Consider the following 18,733-nt stretch of genomic DNA (forward strand, 5'->3'; position numbering starts at 1 on the left):
GTTTGTCCTGGAGCGGAAAGAGTGCTGATTGTATTCACTTCTGGACGACGTAAAGGCACGGACGGACCCGAGCGTGCGTATCGGTTCCAGCGAATAAAGGCCGTGCCTCGCGCTGCGTTGAAAGGCCCGAACCTCATTGTGATCACGTTGTGTGACTGGACCCCAGCTCGTTGTGCGCAGGTGTTGAAGATGCGGCAGAACACGCGTCAACGCAGGAATGCTGTCTATGTTGATGGTGGTTGAGCCGATGCCAATCTAGGGGAGTCGACCGTATCGTCGTTCGACACAACCGCATATGCGAACTCTCACATGGGGCCTCGAGGACCCCAAAACAGCTTTCCCACCAATGTTTCCCGTTCTTCTACCATCCTCCACACTCATCCACCGCGAAACTAAAGCTTAAAGCCTTTAGCTAGGTTAATCAGGCCAGTTTCGTCCTTCTTGGTAAAAATAAGCATCGAGCCTTATTACGACTGCCTTCCACACATTGACAAGGGATGCTTCGAAAGGCGAGGCCCGTCTAGTGGTTTGCTGGCAGGTCTTAACGACTGTGACTTGTAATCCCTTATCTTGGACCAACAAGGTGAGCAATAAAACCAGATCACTGTCACTTTGTCCCTCATAGGAGCCAAGACGGGTGGTGCCCGGTCCATGGCCGACCACATCCTGGTGACTCAACCAGTTAGAGTCGTAACAGGAAGCAGCCCACGAGGGGATAAGCGCCGAAGAACCGGGTGCCGATGTGCCGCGGCCACGTGCAGTGATCATCTACAAAAGTAGCTTACATATCTATTCACGTCTGACCCCTTCGTGCTCAGTGAGGTAGAACCTCCGGATGAAAAGCGGGTGGTACCTCTGCCCAGTGGCGACCGCCAGCACATACTGGTCTGAGCAAGACGTCGAACGACATAACGCGCCGCTGCCTCGTGTCTGGTAAAGGGAAATGCGCGTGCTCTAGTCTTATGGTAGTGATTTGTATAGTCGCGTTGTAAACCAGGTGTACCGTCATAATTGGTTAGCAATCTCAACAAGAGGATCGCATCGGCAAGGGTTGGCCCTATTGCTTGCACCGCGGAGGGGCAGCCAATGTCGCTACGTAGTCGGCGTTCCTGCAGGGCAGTCGGGAAAGATCTTCCGTTTTCGTTCTCTGAAAGAAGGTTAGAGAACCGACATGACGTTGACACACGGACATCCATGAGACCGGGTCGGAGCTGAAACACCTTAGGCCCAGGTGTGTTGCCAGCGGAGGATAAATATGCACTTGCGAAGCATTCAGCCGCTCAGTGAAGAAAGCGTGCACGGAAACCCAAAGAAGGAAGTGAAATTACAGGCCCTCCGGCACTCTTCTCGTTCTACATGTCGCCGGTACACTCCAGAGTGTCGCAATTGACGAGGAAGTCTTCCCTTTTCATCGACATTTCGCCGTTTGCCTGTTCCAATAGCCAATCGCAAATTTGACTCGGATGTCGGGAAAGAAGGCAGCGTATCGGCCGTTGATGCCAACGATGTACAGCAACACATGCTCTGGGACACTATTCAGAGTGTGGAGCACGAGAGTCGATTGATGCGAACGCACCTGATCCTTAATCCTACAGCTGCCTTATTCCACGAAGTTAAACCTATGGTATGACGGCAACTGAGTTGTTCTTGGCGGTCGCGATGACAGTTTTTGCGATGGCTTCTAGGGATATGTTCGCCATATGTTCGTCAGTTGCCTTGATTTTTGCAATCTCATATACATGCTTGAGACTGATCGTTCCGATGGGCTGATCATGCTTCCCGTTGCCCTTGTCAATGCCGACGATCCTCTTGAGGAAGAACGCCGTTGGCGGGGTTTTTGTTTGGAATGTGAACGTCCTGTCCGCATTGACGTTGATAGCGGTTGGTATAGGAACACCTGCTTCAATATGTGCTGTCCTGGCGTTGAACTCCTTGCAAAAATCCATAGACTTGACACCTCTTGCACCTAGAGCAGGTCCAACAGGCGGTGTTGGGGCCGCCTTGCCAGCCGGTATGAGCAGCCTCTATTCACACTTTGTTAGTCTGGGTGTCATGAGCCATCAAAGACGGCACGCACAACAAAAGAAGCCTTTGCAGCCTTTGCCGCCATGGGTAATATGAAAGAGAGTTGAATTGGCTTGGGGCCGAGGAGGCGCTGGGGAGAAGAGGAGAGGCGTTGCGGTTGACGGTGAAAAGGCAGGCGTCCAGCATGCTGATGTAATCCTCCGCGTTCCGATCACGAGAGCGCCTCGTCAGCCCTCTCCAGTGTGGGTTGTTGAAGACCCTGCACCGTTTCCTTCTCCTCCTCCTTTCAACTCTGGTGCAATACTATCTGGACATCAACCATGCGTGTATTTCTGAGTTCTCTTCTCTGTGCTGCTATTCTTGGATACCGGGCCGGAGCCGTTGTTATTGACGACTTCAGCATGACCAGCCAGAAGTTCTTATCGTCTGGTGTTCCCGAAGGATTCACGCTCGACTTGAATGAGGAGAGACTTGTCCAGTTCGCCGAGGATGACAAGCCTGTATGGATAACGGAACGGGAGAAGGTGCGCAGCTTTGTATCGTGTTCTGTTGTTGAACCCGCTGACCATCCCTGCTAGATCCGAGCCAAAGCTTTGGGCCGGAAAGTGCGTCCTGCCAATTGAACACATGCATCCTACCTACTCACTTGCACATGCGTATTCCGTAGTTCTTTGACATGTAAGTCTTCTGCCATACATTAGGCCCGTTCGAATTGACTCCCTCTTCCCAGAACCCATACGCCGTGGTTCAAGCGTCCTCCAACATCCCTCGCTCCTTCCCTTGGTGAGACCGCTCGGTTAACGGATCAAATGCTTTATATACTCATATCACTCCAAAGCGTATCCCGCACCAGACAAGCAAAATCTGGTGAATACCGTCATCGCGAACTTAACGGTCGATGGCATGATCAGCAACTTGCAGAAGTTCACAAGTTTCCGTACCCGATGTATGCAAAATCTTTTGTATTCTTCAGGCTTCTGCTGAATCTTTCTTAGACTATCGTAGCGAGACGGGCAAAGAGAGTCAGAAGTGGCTTTTGAATCGTATCAGTGAGGCAAGTCGGAGTTTCCCGGTTGGATGTCATGGGATCTAACACGTGCGCTTCATATGCAGATCACAGCCGAATACGCCTCACCCTCCTTGACATACCTAATCACCCTCACTGAATTCACACATCCTTGGGGACAAAATTCGATCGTGAGGGACCGCACAGATTTAGGGACGAAAATTTGCTAATCCACGAATTGTGGGCAGATCCTGAAGATTAAGGGCGCTTCTGAAGCGGCAGCAGTTGAGAACGGCACCGTGGTGATCGGTGCCCACCAGGATTCCGCCAATACGATTCCCTTCCTACCGGCGCCCGGCGCAGACGATGATGGTGAGCGTGGTTTGACGGGGTGCCGGCCCGTTGTATGTCTAACCCTTCCTTGCAGGGTCAGGAACCGTCACCATCCTCGAGACATATAGAGGTATGTCGTCTTTACAGTGAACCCTTCCACATAAGACGAAGTTCTTTTTTCCCAGGCCTGCTTGCCAGCAACTACACACCGGTGCAGGATGTGGAATTCCATTGGTACTCAGCGGAGGTAAGGAACGTGGGGCACACATGCACTTGTTTATCAACTAAATTTGGAAATAGGAAGGTGGTCTGCTTGGATCCCAGGCTGTGGCGCAGTCCTATGCTCAGGAAAATGTTAATATCCACTCTATGGTTCAGTTTGATATGACGGCGTGGGTCAAGCGGGGAACGCGTGAAGAAATCGGGATTGTCACCGACTACGTTGATGCCGAGTGAGCCGGGATTTGAGAAGGATGTGGTTCGATTTCACTGCTGATATCTTCCACCAATCCAGTCTCACCGAATTCATACGAACCCTCGTCAACACTTATTGTGGTATCCCATATGTCGACACACAATGTGGGTATGCATGCTCTGACCATGCCTCGTGGGGGAAGGCAGGGTATCGTTCGGCATTCGGCATTGGTAAGTCAGCGTCAACGTCCCTTTTGGATGTCGAACCCTGATTATGCTGTGTACAGAGAGCACTTTTGACAATTCGGATAAGGTATGGTTCTATGGCGGTCCGGGAGATTGAGTTGCTGACCGACCCTTTCAATCAGAATATCCACAGCACGAACGAGTGAGCACCCTGTGAATTAAATGACAAGCCACCTCACGACAATATTTTGTTGTAGTCGCATGGATATTTCGGACGAGTTCAGCTTCGATCACATGCTGGAATTCTCTAAGCTTGCTGTTGGCTATATCATTGAAACTGCTGGGTGGTCCAAACTCTAGTCGCCTTACTCTCTGATATTCCTCCGTCGTGTGTACTCTCGCCAGCAATGCTATCGACTGTTTGATCTTGGACGTGGCTTCCTGCGATCTAAGCGGGAGCATCGGGCCCTATTTTCTTCCTGTCACCTATCTACGAATCCCTCGACAGGATGCGGAGATAGGTTGTCCACAAATCCGCATTCCGCGTTGCGCTCTCCGTCCGGAAGCCACTACACTAGGGCATCAGGTCCACCTCCGCTTCAGGATAGTCAATGCACGTCCTGATGGGATATTTCCAAGCGAAGGTTCGGTCGTAGCGAGGTATCGTGATCGGATTGGAACGGGTCTCTAATATTCGTACCATCCGTCTGGTCGTTGTACAAACTCATGACGGAGTCCCAAAGCAAGAGCGAACGCTCACGCGATAGAACTAACCGACAGTAGCTTACTCCGATCTGGGGAAAGTCAAGCAATACCCCGAAAGGAAATGGTGGTAGGTTTTTTGCGGAAGGTGGGACAACAGCATCACCAGGCCACCCAATAAAGGAAGCGCGGACAAAGCAGGGTTGTGTGACAGGCGGTCGCGAAACCCTTCTCTATGTGCGGCTAGGACATATAAGGCTGCATAAAGGCGCGAATGTTAGCTTTGTTAGGAGGAGGCTCTCTTTCCTTTGCACAGCGCCTTCTCGACTTCTGCATGTGAAAATCCTACTGAATGGGATTCGGTTTCCTTTCGTTCTCCGGACTAGACCAATTCCTTTCTGGGTCTTTTCCAATGACGGAAGTGGACCCTATGCATTTTAGCTTTATGGCCAACTTGGCCCAGCTTCTCTCCCCCGTTTTTGGAAGAGTACAACAACGGAAGTTTCGGCCGCTCCTTCCTCTCAATCGACAGCTTCGCCCGTTCAAGACCGGGCTTATAACGTCCGCTCTAGGAAGTCAACTTTTTGCCGAAACATTCTTAATTCCGGTCGTGCGTGGCTCTAGAGAACCCTGTACCTGATAATCCAGATCTGGCCAAGGGAATAGGCGTAATGTGAAACCTCAAATCCATTAATTGGGCTAGAGCACTGCCGGGAAACATTTGATCATATTCAGTTGCGAGATCTGCTGGTTCTCACTTCCCGCCTTTCTGGCCAGAAAGCGCTGTCTTTCCGGAGCTGCTGCTTCCCCATCCGAAACATATGACCATCGTCGGGATATCTCACCACTGACCATAATCTTTTGTGATTGATGGCCGAGACCATGAAAGGACATCAGCCAGAGAATCTCGCCATCGACTCGGGCTCTCGCGTATATAAACAGCTCCATTTCGCCTACTGTCTTTCAGCAAACGGTTTCCTCGCCAAACTTCACACATACCCTCACGCGACCTCCTCCGATACCCGACCCCGCAAAACCATGACCTGCAACATTTCCAACGTCGACATGCACCACGATAACCCCGGGGCCCTCGTGGACATGGTGGTTGTTGAGGTCACTGAACCTATCGACCTTCACTGTGGAGGTTCTCTCTGTAATTGCAATTCGACGTAAGTCTGAATCTTACGAACTGCTCGTGAAGGTATATTGATTGTGCTGTAGTTGCGGTTGCGAGTTCAACATATGCAAGTGCAAATAACTGCCCATATTTTACCATATACCCCTCCGTTTTATCAAAGTTTGAAGTTGGACCTCTCGAGAGGTGTCGTTCGTGGACGCTGCGGGAGGAAGGGCAATAAGCATGCGTTTCTGTGACAGTGGAAGCTGTGATCCATTACATGTATTGCATCGAGTAGTGTAGCGAAGAATCTCGGCAGGTGTAGTTGCGTTAATGTCAGAGTTGTTCAGTCTCCAGACGAAGATAGCAACCAGGTCTCGGCAGGCCATCCGGGACTACTGGCACAGTTCTCAGATAACGCAGCTAAGACATAAGGAGAATTGTCCTGAAATGGACGGCGGGCTTCGCGAAGGCAACACGTAACATCGACCAGAATCACATCAATCATGGCAAGACCGGAATTCATGTCAAATAGATAGGAACCGCGCTGCTGCCCCCAAGTCAAAGTGTGATTTTGAGGTTTTTCATCTTAACGAAGGCACCAATGACGCATAAGCTGATAACGGCGGGAATCAGATGGAGTTGCACGATGCCATATATCCAAACCGTGCTGAGAGGTGCTGCCTGTACCACTCTACATTAGGATCCAGCAGACACAATTTCCCAAGAGACAGCGCACCTGTCGCATGACAGCTTTCCACGTCCCTTTGTTGACAACCCAGAACAGCCGCATACCACTCGCACACGTGAGAAGGGTCAGGACCCCTTGCACCCATCTTCGCGTCTTGTGACGCTTCGCTTGAAGATCTTTCAGCGATGACGACCTCCGTTCGTCAAGGCCTCACATACTATAGAAGATAAAGACGGCTAAGACTTTCACGATGCGTTTATCAGCGGATGTGAACGGTATTTATCCAGAAAAACTCACTTGGTACTGCTTCAATCAGCTTGCTGACTTCCCCAGAGAAGGTAATCGCTTGGCGATACTGTTGATGGACAAGTCTTCTCCCCGAAGTCAGCGGGTCTGTAGATACGCCCATAACAGCTCACTGACATGTCCATCAAGGCATACAGGGACGAGAATGGAATAAGATAGACGAAGACCTGGAAGATCTCGTCGTTTTCTGTCGGCTGCGGATCTGGTAGGGTCTTCGTGCCAGTACCTTGGGGTATTTGAGGTACTTGCTTGAGAATCCCGGACTCTTGCACTAGTCTCCACTGTTCATCTTCTGGTATCTCTTCAATAGTACTTGATTTTGCTGATGTTCTCCCCGACTTTCGCTTCCTGCGCGTATTAGAAGACATGATGATGTTTGTAGTGAGTACCAAGGTCAGCAAGCTAATATAAAGTGGTTGGTTGTCTTGACGTTGCCAGTGTGGACCCTTATGCGGTCGGGGTCTATCACGTAAATATGACTTTTTGGCAGTGCATTGCGCGCATCTTTCTTTCCAAACAACTTTCTTTCTGACCATAATCTGCTTTGTTGTAATACTTCGCACCACTGCGTTTACTCAAAACTGATCCGATCTTGTCAACAATCATGTCGTCAGAGGGAGATGCTGAAGATCGTGGCACGATGCTGGCTGCTTTGGAAGCCCATGGGCAAGCATTCCTACGATCTTTTGGGCCGTCAGCCATTCCGGTACACGGGGTCAAGAGGAAGAGAAAGGAGTCAATAAACTCGCATACCGATAACGTGGATTCTTCGAACCCGCAGCAAGGAGACGAAGACGAGTGGCATGGATTTGGCGATGATGGGCCTGACCACTATCAGTCCATGCCCAGTATGTCGGCGGATGTGCCTTGCGACGTTCTATCTGAATGCCCGTTGACAGGCAATGATGCTTCTAAAATGGATCTACCGGCATCAGGCCGGCCGGCCACCGATCGACCGAAAACACCTGTTGTTGTGGACTTTTCTCACAGCAGACGACCACTTTCAAGTGCCGGCCAAGCACGATCTGACAAGACATTTATGGTTCGCGCGCGCAGTTTTCATCTCAAATGTCTGACTCATCGTTCCTTTTAGTCATCCAAAATATCAAAAATGAAGGAAGATGTGTCTCAGCGCGGCGATGCCACGGCCGGACAGAATGAAGATGATGAGCAGCAGTTGTGCGTATCGGAGCACCGACATGAGATGGGTAATTGATGCAATAATAGATCAGATCTGCGGAATGACGCAGAATTACACAGGATTATCCACACACAGCTCTTGTCCGGTTCTCTGGATCCAATGATGGATTTGAAGCCATCCCAGAAAAAGAAGGCGATGGCTGGTCGAGTATTGGAGGTCGCCGGGAAAGTAAAACTCGGAGCGGGAGAAACGGATGTGCGAAAGGAAGAGCACAACAAGGCGTCCAAGCATATAAGGGAAGGTATAAGGAAGAAGCAAAAGGAAAGAGCGGCACAGGATCTGGAGGAGGTAAGATGTTGATCGGGTGGTCTTTGTTGCAGAGAGTTGATATTGGTCCGTCTCAGGCGAAGCAATTGGGCAATTACCACCCGACAATAAAACGGCTCTTCGCGGCGTCGTCACAACCTTCCGCACCGAACAAACGTGCGCGGGGTATCGGATCCGGAGTGGGAAAATTTGTTGGTGGCACCTTGAAGCTCAGCCATGCTGAGATAGCCAGTGTACAAGGAGTGCCCTCGAAGACCAAGGGTCGGCCAGGCAAGAATGTTCGAAGACGATGATAAGATGTCTTTATCATGTGGTTTCAGTAGCCGATGTCATCTATATTGTCATGTTGCCCCATGTATCATGTATTCGAACTTGACCCTTTTTGTCTTCCTTAATTGCCAAAAGCGGACACAGATACCTAGTTGAGCCATTCTATTGACTACTGTCACTTTCTAGCTTGCCTTGGCTTCGAGGTGTGCCCTGAATAGAGGTTGCTCAACCGTTTTACCGGTCCCGCATTGTGCGAAGAGCGCGAACATCATTGCACTGTGCTTCGGGGGTGACAGCACAGCTATCCTCCGGCGACTAATCCGGTCAAGCTGTATTCGACCGCGGTGTCCATCAGCGGGTTGGACGTGGATAGCGTCGCTCCCGATTGTCTCTCTTCAGATCTCTCCGATTCGGACGACGACATGGCCTCCAGAATCACCAAGCTGCCCCCGGCACTGAAGCACATGCTCACACTCCGCAACCCGAATTCGACGCCCTGTCCCAATATCGACGTCCTTCAGGGTGTGCTTGCCAGGACGAGAGATGTCGCCCGGCAGAAGGGAGCGGAACAGGGCTGGCTGGCCGTTTCGGTAGGTGCTCGTCTTGCCCCTGTTGAGTGATTGTGCTGAAAATGGATGCAGACAGCGACGATGCTGACGAGGAACTGCCCGCCAGCGATGGCGGCTCTGTATGCCTTCGCTACACGTCAGGAAGGCCCCGAGGCCGAGACCGCACAGAAGCCCATAGCACTGGAACGGCGTGTGAGGATAGCGGCATTGATGAGGGAGACGACGATCAAGGGGTGTGTGTTCGTTGGGGTGCCAAAGGTACGGGCGCAAGTCACCATTATCATTATTGATCTTATCAAATTGAAGGTCATTAATTGTCTTGCCGGGTTGACGGGTGGGCTGGACGACGATGTCAAGGCTGCTCTGGAGAAGACGTCATATCGGTCAGGGATAATCTGTGATAGATTGGCCGGTCTATTAACTGATTCTGGACACTACTTAGTGACGCCGAGCAGACCAACATCCCGCCCATCCTGGAACGGGGCATCAAGCTGTTCAGATCGGTGTACGATCCACACACGGAGAAGTTGCTCGCTAAGCTGGGCACGTATCATCCAGACTTTCCCGGTACGCATGCTGCTTATTGTACCCGATATTCTCACGCCAACACGCTGGCAAAGGCTTCATCATTCGAAGCGAATATGGCCCACTTCTGCAAGCCCCACCGGAGATGCCAAAGGAGTATCAGATCAGCCGTGCTCTTACCTCGGCAATGGGCGTGGCGTGTCTTCGGGCCGAGGGCGGTGTTGGGCCTCAGTTGACGAGCCATATCTATGGATTGGTCAAGGCACAGGGATGGGAAGGCGAGACCGAGGAGGACAAGTGGTTGGCCACGGAGGAGGGCGCGGAATGGGTTGTTGGACTTACGGACGAATTGTCGGACTTGATCCGGTACGGAGAGGATAGGGCAGCGTCCAAGTTGTGAGTATTATACAAAGATATTCAAACAGATGAGTGTATCTGTGACAAGGATGGATGTTCGGTTATCGAATTAATGGTGTTTCGAACACAAGTTTGAGGCATAGCCATTGCTCGCAACCGGGCGATCAATTCGGAGACGATGGACACATGAAGGGGCGGAACACACCACAACCGGATGAGGGACAGGGTCTTCCCCCTCGATGGTGAGCCCGCAGCTTCCTATTTCTTCCAATCAAAAGAGAGTAAATTGTAGTAGATTTGGGGGGATATTTCAGTTCAAGTGTAAGAACCAAATAACAAAGTTTTCTTTATGAACCTGTCAACTGTTAATGTTATTGTCCATTTGGGCAACTCCACACGACCAGGGCGGGTTATCACGCGGGAAAGGTGGGACGGAAGGAAATTGGCGGGTATGACGCAACCGAATTCATCCGTTTGGGTGGTGCGGGCACGAGGATGCTGACGGAGTGGACGGGGCGGGGGGATGCAAAAGGCCCTCAAGGCCCTTTTTGCCCTTCGTCCACTACGTCACTACCCTCCCCCCACCTCATCTCACCTCACCGCCCATCTCCTCGACCCTTTCCAGCCCCAATTGTAGGTCATAATTTCACAATTTACAGTTCGAAACATTATTATTGAACATCATCATCGTAACAGCATTCCATTAACACCCCCGCGCTAATAAGGCACAAGTGACGACAATTGTCACACAAAAGGTCGTAAAAAGGTGCCGCTATTCCGCTGACGAAGCTCACGGGGTTTACCGGCGACAAACAAGCAGCCTCTCTCGTCCAGATGGCCGTCGCTCTTGCGCCTCGACCAATGACGCCCACCTCGAACCTCAGGACTGGTGCCGAGATCAAGACAGAGACGACGTCAGACAAGTCTACACCTCCGAAGGCAGACGGAGCTGCGGCTGCGGCTCCTGCACCTGTTCGACCTCCAAACAAGCCCTCCCAGTCGTTGAGACTCGAACCCAACCCATTCGAACAATCCTTCTCCCAGTCGTCCACATCTCTTCCCAAGCTTGCGGACGCAAGGAGCAATGGTGATCGGTCTCCTAGGCTCCCGGCACTCAAGTCACCCCGCCTTTCGAGCTCGCCGACAGATGGTGCCAAGTCGCTGACGACCCCGAAACCTATTCTACCCCCTGTCGCTGCCATTTCGTCACCTTCCACAGGTTTCGAATGGCAATCGGGCGATCTGTCTTCCCTCCGCTCCGGACCCCTGTCTCCTGCTATGCTCGCTGGTCCTAGGGAACGCCCGACACCGTCTGGTCTTACCCCCTTTGTGGGAGGAGAGTTCCGCTCTGGTCTCACGCCCGACGTCGGCCGTACTGGGCTTACACCCTTGGTCGGTGGTCCGGTTTCCTTCCCTCCACCATCTCCGAACACGGCCGCATTCCTTGCCATGGTCACGAATGGTGCTAATGGTACGAACGGCTTGCAAGGACCGGAAGCAACGATCACCCCGAATACGCTGAACGCGCTCACCGGCGTGCTGAACGGCCTGTCGACTAATAACGTTCCCGGTGGCCCTGGTAACGATAACCTCCATCCTAATTCAGCAGCGAACCAACAACACGCTACCTACGCGAACGATCCTAAATACGGGAATTATTACCCACCTGCTGGTGCCGATCCCCGCACGCTTCCTTCCGGTCAACAGGCCCCCGCACCGGCACCGGTCCCTGGACAGCAGCCGGTCAACGGCCAAAACGGGTACGCTCCGGCGGCGTCGTCGGCCACTGCGCATGCCGCAACCGGGCTATTCCTGTTGTCCCAGGCGCATCAAGAGCTTACACGTCGGGAGGAAATGGAGAGGCTAGCACAGGAGCAGGCTGCTCAGCAACAGGGCGGTGAGAACGGCAACCGAATGCGTCGGATGAGCACCATTTCCGCCAGCACGAACGACACGCAATCCCCTGTCGTCGGCAAGCGCAAGTCGTCGGATGGTCACAACGGACCTGTACCCCAGCAGCAGACGAACGGACGCGCACAGCAGGCAGCTCGGCCATCAAAGCGCGCTAAGACGACGAAGAATGCGAAACGGCATACCTCTATCGAAGACGACGAGCTTGGGGGTGACGACGATGAGTTTGATGATGACGAAATGATGGGGGGCCAGTCACAAGGCACGGAACTTGTCAAGCGTCCTGAGACAGATGAGGATAAGAGGAAGAACTTCCTCGAGCGGAATCGTCAAGGTCCGTTTCGCATTCCCGGTGTGTTGTGCATATGCTAATGGAGAGACAGCCGCACTCAAGTGTCGCCAACGTAAGAAGGCGTGGCTGCAGCAACTGCAGCAGAAGGTCGAGTTTCTCACTGCAGAGAATGAGCGTCTGCATGCGAGCCTCGGTGGTGCGCGGGAAGAGGTGAGTATATGCGCATACACATGTGACTCCCTTCTCATAATTGTGCACAGGTCCAACGGCTTACCGCCGCCCTCGTTTCCCACCGTGATTGTCCCCTTCACCCACCTAGCGGGTTACCGCAGTCACACGCCATAAGCCATCCCCACCTCGCTCAACATCCCGGCCATTCCGGTCCTGCGATGAACTCTGGCATGCCTCCTCACCATCAACCGGCTCAGTATGGACCTCCAATGCAGCACCAAGGTGTAACACCACCTCACGGTCCGCACGCGGCGATCAGTGTACCTGTGCCCGTTGGCGCGCAGGGTCGTGGCGGCGGGTTTGGATACTAAAAGCGCTGTCCTTTTATGTGGTTGAAGAGACGCCCTCGAGTAGCAAAACACGTTTCTTTTCATCGTATGGTCCTAACACGCCTTGGGTAAGCCTATGCTGTCACCAACAGGTTGGGACGTCGAACTTCTTCGTCTTATCCCCTTTCTAGTCGTTCTCTCTTCCTTCTTCTCGCGGTATATCTGTACTTTCCTTATTCATCTTATCTCCTGTCCTTCGTTCTTTTCACTGTTTCCTGTGCCTATGCTTCTAGTCCTCTCTCTTGCACCCTTGTTGCACCCCTCTCTTCTCTCACCCTACTGTTGTCTCGCCGGGCTCGGTACCCCTGTATCGCTGTAGATCGTGACATGGATTGTAAGTCCTGAAATACATATACGGAGATGTAAATAACTGCAGACGAATGCCAGCGCTGGTCATCGATCTGCACAGGGCTGTACATGTAGTGTAGTGGTGGCGTGGGCGTGTGTGTTTGAAAACTGGTGAATTAATGAGCTTGAGGACACTCGGCTCTGATCATGTGATGATGGATTGTATTACAGCGTCCCCGGGTCAGTCTATATTGCTTGAAGAGATCTATAAATATGACCATGACATACGATGTACAGCCCCAAAATGGCCGTATGGATCGAGGAATCGACCGCTGTCGGGCTCCCGTATTCGATTACTGGGACAGTCGTAAACGGACATCTTCCATGTTGCCGGCCTTCGGCAATTGGGGGCTAGACCGAATATAGGTGAAATGTATGCCACCCGCGCATATCAGGAGAGGGATGCAAGGTCCACACTGCGAAGCTCTAGATCTCAGTCGTGATCGTCTTCCTCCGTTCCAGGGCATTCCTTTCCCAGCTCCTCGGCGTTCGAGTATCTCGTGCCGCACCAGAAGCAATAGTTGTACATCTCACGCAGGTGGGTGAGCAATTGTTCTAATCGTGTCATCGGCTTCATATCCGTTTGAGCATGCCTAGACCGATGAAAATGAGAATGAACTCACATCCTGACGCAAGTACGCTAGTGCTTCCTGTATCTCAGTATCTGAAAGCTGGATCTCCTCCGTTTCTTGAACATTGTTTGCGATGTTGATGTCGCGGATAGAACGAGCTTGCCCCGGGCCCATGGAAAGGGGTAATGAGTCCGGATCTGGTGAAAAGCGGAGAGCATCACGCTGCATCTGCCAACGGAGGCGCTCTGCAGCCGCCTCGTCAACAGCACCGACAAGTGCTTCGGGATTGTTTGCGATGTATTCGCGTAATGAAGGTGGGAAATCGTTTGGTACATGAGGATTGAGCCAGAATTTATCGAACTAAACACATTGAGCAGATAACCCAAGGACATATGCCAGTGGCGCACTTTCTTTCCGGTTTCCTCATCCAACGTCATGCAGGTCTTGCGAGCAGTCAACAGCCGACCCTCAGCTCTTCTTTCTTCAAACTCTTGTCTCGCCCGATTGCGAAAAGTGTCTGCGCTTGCGGCTTCCTCGGCCATTAGCTTGGCCACTTTAGAAGCCTTCTCCTCGGCCTCAGCTGTTGGTGACAGTGCTCTTTTTCCTTTCCCCAGTCCTTGACGACCTATAACATGCATGTTATATTAGACACTTGTGCGGTGCGTGGGAAGCAAATAACGAACCGGACCAGACCGAGAGCGGTATGGGCGTCTTGCGATGTGCGAACGCAGACGGGGTGAATACAGATAGACCATCGCTCTCTCCAACTACTTCCACCGTACCAACAGTCTCGACGGTGTCTTGCTTTGGAGAAGAATCACCGTCCACGTCAGGCGGGGGCTTCGGCGACGGTGTTGATGGTCCCGGCGAAGTGGTTTTGGCGCCTAATGACTCCCCGACCTTGAAGCCCATCCGCTTCATCATGTTCAACGCCTTGCTCTCTACTCCCAACTCTTCCTTCTCTTCCCTTGCACGCTCGAACAAACTTTTGTTCAATCCCTCCTGCCTTGCCTCATCCTCCAGCTGTTTCCTGCTCTTCTTTCGGCCAGCCTCATTCTTCTGTTCGGAAATGCGTGCTGCCTCCTTCCGAAGGTCGGTGTAAGTTTTTGGCTTGGTTTTCTTTGAGGCCGCTTCTAGTTGGGCAAGGAATTTGTCCGAAAGATAGTCTTCTTCCTCGTCGGACATGTGCGATTTAGATTCGATTCATAATACAACAGTTAGTGTGACAAGTATACGCAAGCAGTGGCGTGACTCGCACGTGATGGTTCGCGGCTCTCATAAAGACGCGCTCGGTGCGGACACAAACAGCGCGCCTTTCTTGCGAGTTGCGGAGGAATGGACATTAATTCTGGACATGTCACAGCAAGTATCGTATTTTTTCCGCCTTCGTTCAGAACCCATACGGGATATTGACTTCGATACAGGAAACGCACATATATCGATCTCACGATCGATGATGATGATGTGTCTCCTGAACCGCTCCCCAAAAAATGAGATGTCAGGAAGCACGCGATTCCCCTGTAGACGATGACGATGTCAAGTTTTGGGTGAAGTTTGATGGAGGGGTTTCTGATTCAGAGGGAAAGGGCGAGTGCCAGGACGAAGGCTACGTCCAAGTACCTATGCCAAATGGTTGCAAAAGATCGGCATGTTCGGATATGGGAGAGTTGGCCGCGCGTAGGAAATTGTGGTATCAAGAAGAAGTGAGAAACTTGGCAAAGAACGGCCTGGCCGTTTGTGATCCTCCAATCTTGTGGTATGTATGGTGCATCCAATTTGCGTCAGTTCTGACTTTCTGCACTCGCATATCATGTATGCAGTCCTGATGGGATGACGTTACACTGGTATGATCGGATGTCCGTGACAACAGCATTTCGCTTACTAGAGACAAAGGAAGCGCCTCAAGAACGATTCGTTTGAGAAAGATTCGTGTGTTGTTGGACCGTCATCTACTGTCAAACGATCCCGTGAGAACATGCGCGAAAACCACGGCGGACTCGGAGCAGACCTCGAAAGCGAATCCGCACATGAGCAGGAAGTGACGCCCGTCATATCGCCTTCGCTGCCTGTAGCTCCGAGTGTTGGACAACGCAGTTATTCTTCATCTATGCCCCAAGGTCTAACTCCGCCTCCCATTGCTGTGCTTGAGGTTGACTCCCCCGAACAAAACACCTCTTCGGTCAGTGATCGTGATGAGATCTATGGCAATGATTGTCAAGACACTGAGAATTATCGAAGCGATCATGGAGAGGAGACAGACGCAAAGAAGACGGCGGATTCAGAGGAGGAGGAGGACGGACTCGACGAGGATGTCAAGTCTGATGAGTCTGATGACTCTTCATCGTCAAGCATGATCACCCGATCTAGTCCAAACGGAAGTCTGCTTTCGAGTCATGAGATCGTGCCGTCCCACATGGACCGCTCGATCTCACACGTCATAGATCTTACATTGGAATCTGACGACGAAACAAATGGGAGCCAGTCGTCCCGGGCAACCGCAAGAGAGCCGTCGTACGCTCCGAGCACTGAGACAGAATCAGAGACAGAAGATAGCTGTACGGAGAGTGACGATACTTCTCCCGCTTCCACTTCTCCGGAGCGATCTAGGCAAGAGTTCCGTCGAACCGCGGTTCAGGGAAAGGCTGAGGCGGCGTCGAGGTTTACTAAATCATCTCATGTGGCTTCCAGACGACTCCCGGCCAAGAGGATTTTTGAGCCTGGAACGTCGAAGGTGGTTCGTATCATCAAAGACGGAACGAAGAAAGGACGTCGGATCTTCCGAATGGGTGACGACGTTGTCACTGTGTCACACGCTGGCAGCTTGGATCGTATTTCTAGTGACAAGTGAGTACTTCCCTTAAGCGGATAATAGCAGGCTTGACTGACACCATATCAGGAAATGGATCAACCGAGCGTCTTGTGAGGTCGATATGGACAAACCACTCAATTACGTATTTGATGCGGCGCCGCTTGACATGGATACCATTATTATACCATTCGATTGCACTGCATCTGAGGGTCGGTCCAATAGCCCTGGCAACATAGGGATCTTTACCTGGACTTCACCGGTAAGTGGTATCCTCGGTCTGCTGTCAGATCACCAGGCTGACATTTCTAGCAGATGACCAAACCTGTTGCTTCCTGGCCCACACAGCAGCCACATGACGCGCGAGGTGTACGGGCGTTAACCACAAACAACGGTATGCTCTACACCGGAGGCTACGATTCCACCCTGACACTATGGAAATTCACCGATGACAAAGAGGTGAAGTCCACCCAGCACTTGAGGAAGCTGCACACATCGCGGATTGCTGCACTAGCCTGTTCCTCGAAACGTGACTGGCTCTTCTCTGCGGGCAAGATTCGCGGCAACAAGGCCGAGATGGTGGCATTGTTGGACATCAGAGCAGATCGACATGTGCAAAACTTTCCAGGCTCGTACCCTGTGCAACAGATGCAAGAACATCCTCAGAATCCCAATGTCATCCTGTGTGAGGTATGTAAAGTTCCTGGCGGTCATCGTGCCCTTCGAGCATTTATTCTGATATGCCTTTCCAGTCTGTGGCGATCCGTGATCAGTTCATGCTCATCGACGTTCGGATCAAGAAGCCTCTCCCCAACTTCGGGGATACTGAGGTTAGGAGATATGGCCCCTCTTTCGACTTCCGCACTCCTTTCTTCGGCAACACGGACGAGGTGTCGAAAACATCCACCAAAGCTGCTCTTTGGGCGGATCGCTTGGCCAAAGGCATAGGAAACTACACCATACGGGTGTGGGATCTGAGAAATACACAACAATTTCAGGACGTCAAAGTAGGTATTCGTTCGCATGACGTGTAATTCGGTGCGAGAAGCTTATATCTTGCGGCAGATTGCAAACAAAGGCGCACATCGCACGATTGCCCATCTTTTGCTGGAACCGCAGGGCATTGTTGCACTCCGGAACGACTAGGTCACGTTTCTCAATTGGACGCTGTGACCTCTCCAGATCGCATCGGGTTGCTCTCTCCACCCATGATGCTACAACTAGCTTCACAACCCCAATCAACTCGTCATTTAGCAACCACAATTGAACCAACAATTTTGTCCGAATGTTCCCCCGTTTGCAAACTCGATAGTCCGCGTTTACATTACTTCTGACGCACGATACTCTTCAAATTGTATATACGTTCCATTTCATGTACATACCCCGTTACGTACACCATTTCATACCGTATAATGCCTACATATCCCATAGAAAAACCGAAAGCACCGAAAGTACCAAATGGCGGGTATAGCAAAGGATGCAGGAATGCTAGTCATACAGTTGGAACCGGCCCGAGAAACCCATGAGAGCGAGAGTTGGAGAGAAACGCGGTCCGGAGGGTCAGTCAGGCGGTGCGGATGGCGTAGGCGAGACAGACACATATTAGGGAGTCCTGAGGGGTTGTCAGGCAGCGAATAGGACTGAGGACGAGTTACGAACATTACTGAACATCTCTTGTGTGACCGTATCTGAGTCTTCCCAGTGTGAGACCAGACTTGCCCTGACAGAGAAACTCCTGAATGAGCGGAATTGGAAGTCATCAGGGAGGACTCACAGTCCACCCTGTCCAAGATTCTCGTATATTTGTGTTGTGACAAGATATTTGCTGCGTAAAATATAAGGAGATTGAAATTAGTTGTCGACCGGAACGTACAAGCCTCGTGGTTCAACCTCTGTAGCGACATGAGGTTGGTCCCATGGGCACACGCGGGAAGCAACTCACCCAACATCCTGTCCTTCACTCTCTCACTGATCTCATTACACCATCCTCGAATCTTTTGTTTTTCCCTTGCCTCCCATTGCGCTCCCTGCAGTGTGCTAGCCAGTAGTTTCTTCATGTATGGCTTGATCTGCTCGACGTCGAATTTTGGCCTTGGACTGGGTTGTGCGGAACGAGCTGCGAGCGATGGGGATGCAGAGTAGGAGTGCAGACCATTGGATGGTGATACTACGCGTTGTGTCATCTTGACGACCCAAGTACAAAGGCTCAAATGTCCTTTGTGAAGAGATGGTCGTCCTTCTAAACGCTACGAACTTGTCACTGTGCAGTTAGAGT

General features: G+C 51.7%; 9 protein-coding genes across 9 annotated transcripts; 5 read left to right on the plus strand and 4 right to left on the minus strand.

Annotated features, from left to right (window-relative positions):
- Window positions 1-809: 809 nt before the first annotated feature.
- Window positions 810-2,208, minus strand: DACRYDRAFT_119279 (ribosomal protein L11). The gene is made up of 3 exons (XM_040770757.1): window positions 2,078-2,208; window positions 1,577-2,024; window positions 810-1,524 (listed from the first exon to the last, which is right to left on the minus strand). Exons 1-2 carry the CDS (start codon window positions 2,108-2,110, stop codon window positions 1,620-1,622), a joined length of 438 nt encoding a protein of 145 aa, XP_040624507.1. The 5' UTR covers window positions 2,111-2,208; the 3' UTR covers window positions 810-1,524; window positions 1,577-1,619.
- Window positions 2,209-2,322: 114 nt separating this feature from the next.
- DACRYDRAFT_24989 (peptidase) lies at window positions 2,323-4,656 on the plus strand. Its single transcript, XM_040773951.1, has 15 exons — window positions 2,323-2,549; window positions 2,604-2,630; window positions 2,693-2,703; window positions 2,756-2,808; window positions 2,864-2,971; window positions 3,021-3,079; window positions 3,139-3,222; window positions 3,280-3,403; window positions 3,459-3,494; window positions 3,550-3,611; window positions 3,665-3,816; window positions 3,879-4,009; window positions 4,066-4,091; window positions 4,147-4,166; window positions 4,222-4,656. Exons 1-15 carry the CDS (start codon window positions 2,346-2,348, stop codon window positions 4,322-4,324), a joined length of 1,200 nt encoding a protein of 399 aa, XP_040624508.1. The 5' UTR covers window positions 2,323-2,345; the 3' UTR covers window positions 4,325-4,656.
- Window positions 4,657-6,344: 1,688 nt separating this feature from the next.
- On the minus strand, window positions 6,345-7,148 carry DACRYDRAFT_58865 (uncharacterized protein; the record flags this gene model as incomplete). Its single annotated transcript, XM_040775524.1, has 5 exons — window positions 6,345-6,467; window positions 6,523-6,667; window positions 6,689-6,716; window positions 6,772-6,845; window positions 6,898-7,148. The coding sequence occupies 5 exons, from the start codon at window positions 7,146-7,148 to the stop codon at window positions 6,345-6,347; spliced, it is 621 nt and encodes a 206-aa protein (XP_040624509.1).
- A 201-nt stretch (window positions 7,149-7,349) lies between these two features.
- DACRYDRAFT_24990 (uncharacterized protein) lies at window positions 7,350-8,675 on the plus strand. Its single transcript, XM_040773952.1, has 5 exons — window positions 7,350-7,628; window positions 7,680-7,822; window positions 7,874-7,959; window positions 8,008-8,269; window positions 8,326-8,675. Exons 1-5 carry the CDS (start codon window positions 7,385-7,387, stop codon window positions 8,539-8,541), a joined length of 951 nt encoding a protein of 316 aa, XP_040624510.1. The 5' UTR covers window positions 7,350-7,384; the 3' UTR covers window positions 8,542-8,675.
- Window positions 8,676-8,780: 105 nt separating this feature from the next.
- Window positions 8,781-10,054, plus strand: DACRYDRAFT_24991 (uncharacterized protein). The gene is made up of 5 exons (XM_040773953.1): window positions 8,781-9,108; window positions 9,160-9,345; window positions 9,394-9,470; window positions 9,530-9,654; window positions 9,708-10,054. The coding sequence occupies exons 1-5, from the start codon at window positions 8,941-8,943 to the stop codon at window positions 10,010-10,012; spliced, it is 861 nt and encodes a 286-aa protein (XP_040624511.1). The 5' UTR covers window positions 8,781-8,940; the 3' UTR covers window positions 10,013-10,054.
- Window positions 10,055-10,690: 636 nt separating this feature from the next.
- DACRYDRAFT_24992 (uncharacterized protein) lies at window positions 10,691-13,068 on the plus strand. Its single transcript, XM_040773954.1, has 3 exons — window positions 10,691-12,214; window positions 12,264-12,382; window positions 12,433-13,068. Exons 1-3 carry the CDS (start codon window positions 10,804-10,806, stop codon window positions 12,712-12,714), a joined length of 1,812 nt encoding a protein of 603 aa, XP_040624512.1. The 5' UTR covers window positions 10,691-10,803; the 3' UTR covers window positions 12,715-13,068.
- Window positions 13,069-13,430: 362 nt separating this feature from the next.
- On the minus strand, window positions 13,431-14,837 carry DACRYDRAFT_102318 (uncharacterized protein; the record flags this gene model as incomplete). Its single annotated transcript, XM_040767624.1, has 4 exons — window positions 13,431-13,651; window positions 13,704-14,012; window positions 14,060-14,277; window positions 14,336-14,837. The coding sequence occupies 4 exons, from the start codon at window positions 14,835-14,837 to the stop codon at window positions 13,514-13,516; spliced, it is 1,167 nt and encodes a 388-aa protein (XP_040624513.1). The 3' UTR covers window positions 13,431-13,513.
- Window positions 14,838-15,142: 305 nt separating this feature from the next.
- On the plus strand, window positions 15,143-17,604 carry DACRYDRAFT_111659 (uncharacterized protein; the record flags this gene model as incomplete). The annotated part of the gene is made up of 7 exons (XM_040769275.1): window positions 15,143-15,408; window positions 15,473-15,496; window positions 15,546-16,496; window positions 16,549-16,720; window positions 16,774-17,148; window positions 17,211-17,465; window positions 17,524-17,604. The coding sequence occupies 7 exons, from the start codon at window positions 15,143-15,145 to the stop codon at window positions 17,602-17,604; spliced, it is 2,124 nt and encodes a 707-aa protein (XP_040624514.1).
- Window positions 17,605-17,847: 243 nt separating this feature from the next.
- On the minus strand, window positions 17,848-18,641 carry DACRYDRAFT_97045 (uncharacterized protein; the record flags this gene model as incomplete). The annotated part of the gene is made up of 6 exons (XM_040777418.1): window positions 17,848-18,070; window positions 18,118-18,178; window positions 18,233-18,283; window positions 18,332-18,350; window positions 18,401-18,574; window positions 18,611-18,641. The coding sequence occupies 6 exons, from the start codon at window positions 18,639-18,641 to the stop codon at window positions 18,023-18,025; spliced, it is 384 nt and encodes a 127-aa protein (XP_040624515.1). The 3' UTR covers window positions 17,848-18,022.
- Between the last annotated feature and the right edge of the window lie 92 nt (window positions 18,642-18,733).

This window comes from Dacryopinax primogenitus (genome assembly GCF_000292625.1).
Source record: "Dacryopinax primogenitus strain DJM-731 SS1 chromosome Unknown DACRYscaffold_22, whole genome shotgun sequence".
NCBI classification, from domain to species: domain Eukaryota; kingdom Fungi; phylum Basidiomycota; class Dacrymycetes; order Dacrymycetales; family Dacrymycetaceae; genus Dacryopinax; species Dacryopinax primogenitus.